At 43.4% G+C, this 13,682-nt stretch overlaps 1 protein-coding gene across 1 annotated transcript in view; it reads left to right on the forward strand.

Moving 5' to 3' along the window:
- The window catches only part of LOC138677283 (complement C3-like), a 124,681-nt gene extending 111,329 nt beyond the window's left edge, over positions 1–13,352 (forward strand). The window contains exons 39-41 of the mRNA XM_069767314.1: positions 7,752–7,835; positions 8,228–8,366; positions 13,125–13,352. Of these exons, the coding sequence (XP_069623415.1) occupies positions 7,752–7,835; positions 8,228–8,366; positions 13,125–13,266 (365 nt within the window). The 3' untranslated portion in view covers positions 13,267–13,352. The remainder of the gene's footprint in view (positions 1–7,751; positions 7,836–8,227; positions 8,367–13,124) is intronic.
- Positions 13,353–13,682: the final 330 nt, after the last annotated feature.

A 13,682-nucleotide genomic window follows, 5' to 3' on the forward strand; every position in this document is an offset into this window, starting at 1 on the left:
ATGTGTTATTATTTTAGGCCTTCGATGCCTGTCTGCGGTCACTCCTTCCACTAGGCCTCCACTGACCACACCACTGCTGTCCGTGTACCCCTGGAACCAATTTAAAATTGCCTACAGCCATGTGTTATTATTTTAGGCATTCGATGCCTGTCTGCGGTCCATTTTTTCAACTACTACTACACTGACCAGGTCACTGCTGCCCGTGTACCCCTGGAACCAATTTAAAATTGCCTACAGCCATGTGTTATTATTTTAGGCCTTCGATGCCTGTCTGCGGTCACTCCTTCCACTAGGCCTCCACTGACCACACCACTGCTGTCCGTGTACCCCTGGAACCAATTTAAAATTGCCTACAGCCAGCCCAATTTTTTTATTTTAGGCCTTCGATGCCTGTCTGCGGTCCATTCTTTCAACTACTACTACACTGACCAGGTCACTGCTGCCCGTGTACCCCTGGAACCAATTTAAAATTGCCTACAGCCATGTGTTATTATTTTAGGCCTTCGATGCCTGTCTGCGGTCACTCCTTCCACTAGGCCTCCACTGACCACACCACTGCTGTCCGTGTACCCCTGGAACCAATTTAAAATTGCCTACAGCCAGCCCAATTTTTTTATTTTAGGCCTTCGATGCCTGTCTGCGGTCCATTCTTTCAACTACTACTACACTGACCAGGTCACTGCTGCCCGTGTACCCCTGGAACCAATTTAAAATTGCCTACAGCCATGTGTTATTATTTTAGGCCTTCGATGCCTGTCTGCGGTCACTCCTTCCACTAGGCCTCCACTGACCACACCACTGCTGTCCGTGTACCCCTGGAACCAATTTAAAATTGCCTACAGCCAGCCCAATTTTTTTATTTTAGGCCTTCGATGCCTGTCTGCGGTCCATTCTTTCAACTACTACTACACTGACCAGGTCACTGCTGCCCGTGTACCCCTGGAACCAATTTAAAATTGCCTACAGCCATGTGTTATTATTTTAGGCATTCGATGCCTGTCTGCGGTCCATTTTTTCAACTACTACTACACTGACCAGGTCACTGCTGCCCGTGTACCCCGGGAACCAATTTAAAATTGCCTACAGCCATGTGTTATTATTTTAGGCCTTCGATGCCTGTCTGCGGTCACTCCTTCCACTAGGCCTCCACTGACCACACCACTGCTGTCCGTGTACCCCTGGAACCAATTTAAAATTGCCTACAGCCATGTGTTATTATTTTAGGCCTTCGATGCCTGTCTGCGGTCACTCCTTCCACTAGGCCTCCACTGACCACACCACTGCTGTCCGTGTACCCCTGGAACCAATTTAAAATTGCCTACAGCCATGTGTTATTATTTTAGGCATTCGATGCCTGTCTGCGGTCCATTTTTTCAACTACTACTACACTGACCAGGTCACTGCTGCCCGTGTACCCCTGGAACCAATTTAAAATTGCCTACAGCCATGTGTTATTATTTTAGGCCTTCGATGCCTGTCTGCGGTCACTCCTTCCACTAGGCCTCCACTGACCACACCACTGCTGTCCGTGTACCCCTGGAACCAATTTAAAATTGCCTACAGCCAGCCCAATTTTTTTATTTTAGGCCTTCGATGCCTGTCTGCGGTCCATTCTTTCAACTACTACTACACTGACCAGGTCACTGCTGCCCGTGTACCCCTGGAACCAATTTAAAATTGCCTACAGCCATGTGTTATTATTTTAGGCATTCGATGCCTGTCTGCGGTCCATTTTTTCAACTACTACTACACTGACCAGGTCACTGCTGCCCGTGTACCCCTGGAACCAATTTAAAATTGCCTACAGCCATGTGTTATTATTTTAGGCCTTCGATGCCTGTCTGCGGTCACTCCTTCCACTAGGCCTCCACTGACCACACCACTGCTGTCCGTGTACCCCTGGAACCAATTTAAAATTGCCTACAGCCAGCCCAATTTTTTTATTTTAGGCCTTCGATGCCTGTCTGCGGTCCATTCTTTCAACTACTACTACACTGACCAGGTCACTGCTGCCCGTGTACCCCTGGAACCAATTTAAAATTGCCTACAGCCATGTGTTATTATTTTAGGCCTTCGATGCCTGTCTGCGGTCACTCCTTCCACTAGGCCTCCACTGACCACACCACTGCTGTCCGTGTACCCCTGGAACCAATTTAAAATTGCCTACAGCCATGTGTTATTATTTTAGGCCTTCGATGCCTGTCTGCGGTCACTCCTTCCACTAGGCCTCCACTGACCACACCACTGCTGTCCGTGTACCCCTGGAACCAATTTAAAATTGCCTACAGCCATGTGTTATTATTTTAGGCCTTCGATGCCTGTCTGCGGTCACTCCTTCCACTAGGCCTCCACTGACCACACCACTGCTGTCCGTGTACCCCTGGAACCAATTTAAAATTGCCTACAGCCATGTGTTATTATTTTAGGCCTTCGATGCCTGTCTGCGGTCACTCCTTCCACTAGGCCTCCACTGACCACACCACTGCTGTCCGTGTACCCCTGGAACCAATTTAAAATTGCCTACAGCCATGTGTTATTATTTTAGGCCTTCGATGCCTGTCTGCGGTCCATTCTTTCAACTACTACTACACTGACCAGGGCACTGCTGGCCGTGTACCCCTGGAACCAACATCAGAAAATATAAAAATAAGTATTTTGCTTATAAAAAAGAAAATACTGGTGAGATATCAAATGCAGACATTTTAACATTAAAAACAAACACACAACTAAAATCTGGTACAGTACTAAAAATGGCCACCAGCTACAATTACTTTCTCCTGCAAGTAGTTAACTGAAAGTTTTTTTAAATTGAAAACACACATATGGCATCCACCGAGTGTTGTCCTGTCGCGTCTTCTTTATATTATTGCCGAGAAGATGCAAAATAATGAAAATAATAAAATCATTAATTACCAAAATAATAGAGAAAGTCAACACCACATTGCAAATAAACATTCATTCCAAATAAAGAAGCAGGGCGCGTCCGAGGGTGAGTATATACCTAATAAGAATATAATCACCCTCGGACGCGCAATGCTTATTTCCAACAGCCTTCCTTCCTAAGAATCAGCCCTTCCGTCGTGTAGAGAGACGTTGTGTTACACTCCAAGGTGTTCCCCAGGTTGCCTTTCCTGAGCTTCGATCTTCCGGCTCTCGTTTAGTAGTTCTTGGAAACTACTCTGCATTAGGCCTTCAAATTGGGTATGGGGTGTAGAGAGAGGGTGTGTTACACTCCAAGGTGTTCCCCAGGTTGCCTTTCCTGAGCTTCGATATTCCGGCTCTCGTTTAGTAGTTGTCGGAAACTACGCTGCATTAGGCCTACAAATTGGGTATGGGGCGTAGAGAGAGGGTGTGTTACACTCCAAGGTGTTCCCCAGGTTGCCTTTCCTGAGCTTCGATATTCCGGCTCTCGTTTAGTAGTTGTCGGAAACTACGCTGCATTAGGCCTACAAATTGGGTATGGGGTGTAGAGAGAGGGTGTGTTACACTCCAAGGTGTTCCCCAGGTTGCCTTTCCTGAGCTTCGATCTTCATGCTCTCGTTTAGTAGTTGTCGGAAACTACGCTGCATTAGGCCTACAAATTGGGTATGGGGTGTAGAGAGAGGGTTTGTTACACTCCAAGGTGTTCCCCAGGTTGCCTTTCCTGAGCTTCGATCTTCCGGCTCTCGTTTAGTAGTTGTTGGAAACTACGCTGCATTAGGCCTTCAAATTGGGTATGGGGTGTAGCGAGAGGGTGTGTTACACTCCAAGGTGTTCCCCAGGTTGCCTTTCCTGAGCTTCGATCTTCCGGCTCTCGTTTAGTAGTTCTTGGAAACTACACTGCATTAGGCCTTCAAATTGGGTATGGGGTGTAGAGAGAGGGTGTGTTACACTCCAAGGTGTTCCCCAGGTTGCCTTTCCTGAGCTTCGATCTTCCGGCTCTCGTTTAGTAGTTCTTGGAAACTACACTGCATTAGGCCTTCAAATTGGGTATGGGGTGTAGAGAGAGGGTGTGTTACACTCCAAGGTGTTCCCCAGGTTGCCTTTCCTGAGCTTCGATATTCCGGCTCTCGTTTAGTAGTTGTCGGAAACTACGCTGCATTAGGCCTACAAATTGGGTATGGGGCGTAGAGAGAGGGTGTGTTACACTCCAAGGTGTTCCCCAGGTTGCCTTTCCTGAGCTTCGATATTCCGGCTCTCGTTTAGTAGTTGTCGGAAACTACGCTGCATTAGGCCTACAAATTGGGTATGGGGTGTAGAGAGAGGGTGTGTTACACTCCAAGGTGTTCCCCAGGTTGCCTTTCCTGAGCTTCGATCTTCATGCTCTCGTTTAGTAGTTGTCGGAAACTACGCTGCATTAGGCCTACAAATTGGGTATGGGGTGTAGAGAGAGGGTTTGTTACACTCCAAGGTGTTCCCCAGGTTGCCTTTCCTGAGCTTCGATATTCCGGCTCTCGTTTAGTAGTTCTTGGAAACTACACTGCATTAGGCCTTCAAATTGGGTATGGGGTGTAGAGAGAGGGTGTGTTACACTCCAAGGTGTTCCCCAGGTTGCCTTTCCTGAGCTTCGATATTCCGGCTCTCGTTTAGTAGTTGTCGGAAACTACGCTGCATTAGGCCTACAAATTGGGTATGGGGTGTAGAGAGAGGGTGTGTTACACTCCAAGGTGTTCCCCAGGTTGCCTTTCCTGAGCTTCGATATTCCGGCTCTCGTTTAGTAGTTGTCGGAAACTACGCTGCATTAGGCCTACAAATTGGGTATGGGGTGTAGAGAGAGGGTGTGTTACACTCCAAGGTGTTCCCCAGGTTGCCTTTCCTGAGCTTCGATCTTCATGCTCTCGTTTAGTAGTTGTCGGAAACTACGCTGCATTAGGCCTACAAATTGGGTATGGGGTGTAGAGAGAGGGTTTGTTACACTCCAAGGTGTTCCCCAGGTTGCCTTTCCTGAGCTTCGATCTTCCGGCTCTCGTTTAGTAGTTGTTGGAAACTACGCTGCATTAGGCCTTCAAATTGGGTATGGGGTGTAGCGAGAGGGTGTGTTACACTCCAAGGTGTTCCCCAGGTTGCCTTTCCTGAGCTTCGATCTTCCGGCTCTCGTTTAGTAGTTCTTGGAAACTACACTGCATTAGACCTTCAAATTGGGTATGGGGTGTAGAGAGAGGGTGTGTTACACTCTAAGGTGTTCCCCAGGTTTCCTTGCCATTGCTTCGGTCTTCCGACTCTCGTTTAGTAGTTGTAGAAAAGTACACTGCATTAGGCCATACAAAATGGGTATGGGGTGGAGAGAGATGGTGTGTTACACTCCAAGGTGTTCCCCAGGTTGCCTTTCCTGAGCTTCTATCTTCAGGCTCTCATTAAATTGTGGTTAAATGGAACAACTGCATTTGGCGTACTAGTTGGTTTGGGGCCTACTATCGGTGTCTGCCACTCCTTGCTGTTCTCCTCCACTGAACAAAGCTGTGCCGCCTGTTTACTACGGTTGCCAATTTTGAACTGCATTTCGACTACTTACTGATTTGGCCCTACTCTCTGTGTCAGCCTCTCATTCCAGTTGTCCTCCACTGCAATGCCCCCTGGTTATTCCTGTGTTACCAATTTTGAACTGCATTTAGCCCACTTTCTTCTTTGGGCCTATATCTGTGTTTCCACTTCATCGTGCCCATTGCCCAGCCAGTGATAGATGAGTCTGCTGGTACATTGACCCATAACGCAACATTCCCCGTGCACGCTACACAACAACATTGTGACCCTGCTGAAAGTCAGGTTGCTCTTCCCGCATACCATACCACCTTACACGGGGACAAAGAGGAAGGTGCAGATGAAAGTGCAGGTTCCTTCATCAGGTGGGGGGAGGAATACTAGTTGGCGACGTCACTGGCACAGGGCCTCTCATAGTACGCAAAAGTGTTGCTGCCGGTGGGAGGCGCCCCCGCCGTGCAAACACACCGCTGTACTTTGAGGGGCCCTGTGCCAGTGCCAATGCCAACGAGTGGGCCCCCCCTGCTTGCTCAGGTTCACAGCACTTGCAAAGTTGAAATACTTACCTCTCCCTGCTCCACTGCCGTGACGTGGTCCAGATTTCCTGGGCCCACTAATTACTTGAACCAGCCCTACCCCCCACAACTTTAGCCAAATGACCCCCAATTTCAAATGCCTTCCAATTATTATAAGGTAAATTACGCTTGACAAGCTTCATTAAGAAGAATGGATGGTTTTGACATTAAAATGGCCACTCTAGGTGTTTTCCTGGCCCCCACTCACTGCCGACTATGCTGCCCCATTGACTTGCATTGGGTTTCGTGTTTCGGTCGATCCCGACTTTACGTCATAATCGGCCGATTTCACTCGACCCGACTTTGGACATAGTCGGGTTTCGCAAAACCCGGCTCGACTCTAAAAAGGTCAAGGTCGCTCAACTCTAATGGCCACTTGTTTTTCTTTGCTTAGCTGCTCTTTTTCTTGCCATAATATAAATTCTAACAGTTTATTCAGTAGGACTATTATTATTATTTATTTATATAGCACCATTGATTCCATGGTGCTTTACATGATAAGTTGTTACATACACGTTACAGATATCACTTACAGCAAACAAACTAACAATGACAGACTGATACAGAGGGGCGAGGACCCTGCCCTTGCGGGCTTACATTCTACAGGATTATGGGGAAGGAGACAGTAGGTTGAGGGTTGCAGGAGCTCCGGTGTTGGTGAGGTGGTAGCTCCGGTGTTGGTGAGGCGGTAGCTTCGGTAGTGATGAGGCGGCAGCGGGGTCAGTGCAGGCTGTAGGCTTTCCTGAAGAAATGAGTTTTCAGGTTCCGTTTGAAGGATCCGACTGTGGTTGATAGTCGGACGTTTTGGGGCAGAGAGTTCTAGAGGATGGGGGATATTCTAGAGAAGTCTTGGAGGCGGTTGGATGAGGAGCGAATAAGTGTGGAGGAGAGAAGGAGGTCTTGGGAGGACCGGAGATCACGTGAGGGAAGATATCGGGAGTTTAGTTCAGAGATATATGGAGGAGACAGGTTGTGGATGGCTTTGTTGGTCAGTATTAGTAAGTTGAACTGGATACGCTGAGGGAATAGGAGCCAGTGAAGAGATTTGCAGAGGGGGAAGCAGAGGAGTAGCGAGGAGAGAGATGAATTAGTCGGGCAGCAGAGTTAAGAATGGACTGGAGAGGTGCAGGGTGTTAGCAGGGAGGCCACAGAAAAGGATGTTGCAGTAGTCAAGGCGGGAGATGATGAGGGCATGCACAAGCATTTTAGTAGATTGACTGTTGAGGAAAGGACGGAGTCTGGAGATATTTTTGAGCTGGAGGCAACAGGAGTTGGAAAGAGCTGTGTATACACCAGACTTCTGCACAACACAACTGATAGTCTCAACCCCATTTATAAAGCAAGAAATCCCACTTATTAAACCTGACAGGGCACACCTGTGAATTGAAAACCATTCCCGGTGACTACCTCTTGAAGCTCATCAAGAGAATGCCAAGAGTGTGCAAAGCAGTCATCAAAGCTAAAGGTGGCTACTTTGAAGAACCTAGAATATAAGACATAATTTCAGTTGTTTCACACTTTTTTGTTAAGTATATAATTCCACATGTGTTAATTCATAGTTTTGATATCTTCAGTGTGAATGTACAATTTTCATAGTCATGAAAATACAGAAAAATCTTTAAATGAGGTGTGTCCAAACTTTTGGTCTGTACTGTATATATATATATCATGTAATGTTCATCAAATATTATAATTTCATTACAAATGTTTTATTTCCAGTCTTTAAAACGACACTGATCGCCATAGAGAATAAAGAGAACTTTGACACCTATGTGATGACAATCAAAACAGTCATTAAAGAAGGTAAATTATACTTTCTGCATTTAATAATAATAATATATTTAAATATATTATTAGTAGCAAAAAAAGATCATGGCATTTACAGAAATCCCTGTCATTCTGCAAATCTTCATTTTGTTTCTAACTCGTTACTCTGCTGCAAAAATATTACCATTGAGAAAATGTGTAGACTATTTGTCGTTTTTGATGCAATGGAATAAAAGTGAATTTTTTTTAAAACAATGATTCCTACCTTCAATATTAATTGATATTTCTCATACATGAGAGGTCTGTATTCTTTTCTTATCGATAGCGATGTGTATTCCTATTGTCCTTAGCTGCCTGCTGCCAAAGAGCTAATACAACATTAAGTTTACAATTGCATATGTTACTAATTTCCAATTTTCCATTTCCAGGGACGGATATAGTTCCCGTTAATAGCAATCGTAATTTTATTAGCCACTCCAAATGCAAGAAAGCCTTAAAATTGGAAAAAGGCAGAGACTATCTTATCTGGGGAGTAAACAAAGATCTGTGGAATGTTGGCTCTACTGGGTAAGTGACAGTAAAATTAGTGAATTCAGAATATAATATTGGGATACATGAGAAAGATAATCATGTGGACCCAATATCAAACCTTGGAATAGGCATGGTCACTAGGTATGCCCTGAACACTGCCTCTGTAACACACTGTACTAATCAAAAATAAAAAAAGAGCAGCACCCCACAAAAGAATCCAGTGTAACTGCAGACTTTGACTCCTATAAATTGGATGCAATAAACCATTAAGTGTAAGCTCATATAAAAAGCCCTAACAAACAGGATGCAGAAAACATCAGTAAAAGACTAAATAAAGTCATTTCAGCAGACAAATTGCTTTATTACCAAAATATATTTATTACCAGATATAGCAAGTGAACATCTGAGGAAGGCGTACCTAACGGCTAAAGAAATATGAAAGTTTTAACCAAGAGTGGTCATGTTGAAAGACGCCAACAGGGACTATGACAGGACAGATCAAGGAAAGATGGAAAAAGAGTACAAGGAGCACCTCTTCCTGATTCACTCAGTGTTATCGAAAGAAACTGAGACTGGAAATGATAGAGAGACAAACATTCTGAAACATGAAGTTATTGCTTTGCTACTCTAAAGCTTCTGTCAAATAACAAAAGTGCCCGGATGTGACAATATTCCAATAGAGTTAATAAAGTCTCTGAAGCAGCAGTTGGTGTCATCAGAAGCCTGTGTCAAAAAATATGGACAACTAATAAATGGCCAAGGGACTGGTCAAAATCAGTGTTTATTCCTATTCTGAAGTAGGCAGATACTACCAAATGTGGAAACTATTGGACTATTGGGCTCATACCTCATGCCCGCAAAATATTACTGAAGATCCTACCAAGATGGTTACAGCCTTACTTTGACAATGAGCTGCCAGAGGAACAAGCATGATTCAGAAAAGGCAGAGGAAGAAGAGATTGCTAATCTAAGATGGATAAGGGAAAAGGATGAAAAATACAACAAGAATATTTATTTTTGCTTCATCAGTTACAGCAAAGCCTTCTACTGTTTTGACCACCAGAAACTTTAGAATACCATGAATGATATGAGTCTCATTAGGAACCTTTACATCAGCCAAGAAAGCAACAGTCTGAACAGAACACCGTGACACGGCATGGTTCAAAGTAGAGTGAGGCGTCAGACACGGCTACATCCGGTCATATACTTCTCTTCAATTTATATGCAAAAGCGATCTTCAGGAAGGTTGGACTTGAAAAAAAGAAGACGTAATCAAACTTACTGGCCTAGTCATCAACAATCTTAAAAAACAGAAATGATACAACATTAATAGCAACAAGCGTGTTGGAATGTAGGACTTATTACAGAGTGTTAAGCTGGGAAGCTTGAAAATGGGTCTACTACTCAACACAAAGGAGACAAAGATATATTGACTACTGCCATGTATGATTGGGTCATATTTGAGATGAATGGCAATGATATGGAGGTTGTAAAGGACTTCAACCTACTCGAATACATGCTAACTCAAGATGCAATGCCGACAGAAGAAGTAAATTTGAGAAAAGCTATGGGCAAATCAACAATGAAGTCACTGGACAAGGTCTTCAAATCATGGAACATTTCACTGGCTACGAAGACATGGCTTGTACGTAGTTTGGTCTTTTGTGTCATAGCATATGGATGCAAAACCTGAATGGTCAAGAAACAAGCCCGAAGAAGAATCAACCCCTTCACAATGTGGAGCTGGAGAAGGATGTTGTCAGCACCATGGATGGCAAGAAAAACAGACAACTTAACTTTAGAGCAATTCACACTTGACTTGTCACACAAAGCAAAAATCACCAACCTATGACTTTCCTACTTTGAACACATCATACAAAGAGATCAATTGATGAAAAAGAACATCATGGCTGGAAGAATAGAAGGGACAAAGAAAAGAGGCAGACCAGCAACTTGATGGCTTGATGCTATCAATATATCGGCAGATTATACCCTGGTGGACCTATCCAGGTTTGCACAAGATCCATCTACCTTTATATCATTCATTTATTTTTTTTTTAAATCAGCTCTATAAAGGAGCTGAAACTTGTCTGATTTTGTCTCTCGTGGCTCAGCTGCAATAAACCACAGTTACATTGTTTTTTTTTTGCTGGGGTACTCTTCTATTTTCCTTTTTTCATTTAAATTTTTCAAAAACCTGAGATATCCCTGTGGATGCCTGCACCAATCCATTTTGGATTCCCTTTTCTGTAATATTTCCTCTTATTCTTACTTTTTGACTGACACTCGTAGATATAGCACTAAATCATGCATACTAACAAAAAAAGTCTAAATTCAATTGGCCAAAATTATATGAAAAAGTTAGAGATGATGGAATCAGGTAGAAGTTATTTTTTATGTTTTAACTTCATGCACTGCCTGCCATTTTGCTAGATTGTAGAGAACCAGGAAAAGGGTTAAAAAAGTTAATACCTTGGCACCCACCTATGCCACTGATACCACAGCACTCCTTTGGATAGTTCTTCCTTGCTCACATGGCATTCTATTCGTGCATCATTACTCTTACAATTATCTTACTATTCAATGGCTTCTGCTGTCAAGTAGGCTTGTGATATCATAATGTGCAGGTGCAGACTGAGCCTTAGACAGTACCTTGGGTAATGCACATATTAACATCAGAGACTTACTTAGCACCAAAGAGAAGTTGCCTGCTGAAGAAAGGAAGACACCAGACAGAGCTTCACAGATGATCAAAAAGGGTTTATTCTGCAATGAAAGGACAATTGAGCTTTGAGATGAGTATCTATTTAGACCCCAGAGCACAATAAGGAACATTCGATTTGAATCACATAATTTCAAAGAAAATTGAATGTTTCTCGCCAAATTCAACAAAATGCCAAGTTTTAATTTTGTCAGGTTTGGCCATCTCAAAAAAGGTATAATAGTCGAATAGTCCAAATTGCTTTTTTTCTAAATTTTTCTCAAAATAAAAATGAATCTTCAATAGCCCCATATTGCTATGATGAACTAAAAAGATTTATGTTATGACCAACAGAATACAGAATGACAACATTAATTGTTGATGTGCTGCAAGTCAAAAAGTTGCCTTGTCCTTCGAAAGTTCAACGGTTATTTCAATTATAGTAACTGACTACGTATTACTAGCACTGTAACTCCTTCACTGCTTTTCCCTGTCCAGTAGATCTCTGATCACAGAAAGTGTGAACTGGATCCATTCAAGCAAGTAGAATCAAGTGCAGTTATATGCTCACGTTACTTTGCATAAACATGGTTATTTGGGGAGAATTTCCAAGGCGATACAGTGCTACACTACAGCTGTGATCCTTCAATTCTAATGATCTGTACTTAATTATTATTATTATACATTTTTATACCGCCATTTATTCCATGGCGCTTTACATGTGAAAAAGGGGCAAACATAAAAAATACAATAAACATGAGTAAAAAACAAGGCACTAACAGGTACAGGAGGGAGGACCATGCCCGTGAGGGCTTACAGTCTGCAGGGGTTGGGTGAGGATACACTAGGAGAGGGAAGAGCTGGTTGTGCAGCGGTTTAGTAAGTTGAGGATCACTGCAGACTGTAGGCTTGTCGGAAGAGGTGGGTCTTCAGGTTCTTTTTGAAGGTATCTATGGTAGGCGAGATTCTGATGTGTTGGGGTAGAGAGTTCCAAAGTATGGGGGAAGCATGAGAGAAGTCTTGAATGCGGTTGTGGGAAGAAGAGATAAGAGGGGAGTAGAGAAGGAGATCTTGTGAGGATCGGAGGTTGCGTGCAGGTAAGTACCATGAGACCTTTTCGCAGATGTATGGAGGAAACAGGTTGTGGATGGCTTTGTATGTCATAGTGAGGGTTTTGAACTGAAGCCTTTGGACGATAGGAAGCCAGTGAAGGGCTTGGCATAGGGGAGAAGCTGGGGAATAGCGGGAAGACAGGTAGATTAGTCGGGCAGCAGAGTGTAGGATGGATTGGAGTGTTGGCAGGGTACTAGAGGGGAGGCCAGAGAGTAGGAGGCTGCAATAGTCAAGTCGGGAGATGATGAGGGTGTGCACTAGTGTTTTTGTGGTTTCGTTGTCGAGGAATGCGCAGATCCAGGAAATATTTTTGAGTTTGAGACGGCAGGAGAAGGTAACGACTTGGATATGTGGCTTGAAAGACAGGGTAGAGTCGAGGATCACCCCGAGGCACCAAGCATGCGGGACTGGGGAAAGTGTGCAGCCATTGACATTGATGGATAGGTCTGGTGGAGGGGTCGAGTGAGATGGGGGAAAGATGATGAATTCTATTTTGTCCATATTCAGTTTTAGAAAGCAAGTAGAAAAGAAGGCCGAGATAGCAGACAGACAGTGTGGGATTTTGGTGAGTAAGGAGGTGAGGTCAGGATACATAGATCTGAGTGTCATCGGCGCAGAGATGATACTGCATACCGTGGGATTCTATGAGCTGTCCCAGGCCGAAGGTGTAGATAGAGAAGATGATAGGGTCAGACCTCTGAGTCCTCCTTTGATCTTGAAGACGAAGAGGCCAACCTCAGCATGGGGAACTTAAGCTCGTCCCTTAAACTACAGTAGGGCTAAAAGCATCATCCCTTCCTCCTGAAAAACTTTGAAGGGAAGCTAGCAGTCAACCAGTGAAGCAGCACGATTCATTGTTGAAAGTGGTGGTTGACCTAGAGGTCACAGAATAATGATATATTTTCATTGTATGATAGCTTTGTTCTACATATTTTTGTCTGAGCCAACACTGATAATATAAAAACATGGTTTTCCTGCAGATATTCCTACATGATAACTAAAGACACATGGATTGAAATGTGGCCAAATGAACGGGAATGCCAGAATCCTGAGTACAGCAGTCAATGTGATGACTTAGACCAGTTTACAGATGAATTGGAACTTCGTGGCTGTTTACAATAGATTATTTTGGTATCACCACTGTCATTACACTTTTCATTCTCTCATTGTATGAGTTTAGAAGGATTAATAAACATCAATAAAGCTTCTTCCTGGCCAATGGTTTAATTTTGCTTAATTATAATATTCATGAGAGTATTTCCCAATACGTATAACAATGTAGTGTAGAAAAGGGAAGAATATTGACATTTGATGTCAGGTTCCTTCGTGGGATACAGTTACATTGCTAAGAATCTTTTCAAATAAATTTAGTAGTACAAGAAAATCTAAATGAGCAAATCATCAGCTAATATAAAGTGCTATTAAGTGTATGGAGTATGGAGTATGGGGAATACTATTAAAAAAAGACCAGGATCTAAAAAAAAAAAAAAAAAAAAAAAAATTTATGATAGCAAATGTGATAGACCTATTTAACCCTC

Source organism: Ranitomeya imitator, chromosome 4, assembly GCF_032444005.1.
Source record: "Ranitomeya imitator isolate aRanImi1 chromosome 4, aRanImi1.pri, whole genome shotgun sequence".
Taxonomy (NCBI): Eukaryota; Metazoa; Chordata; class Amphibia; order Anura; family Dendrobatidae; genus Ranitomeya; species Ranitomeya imitator.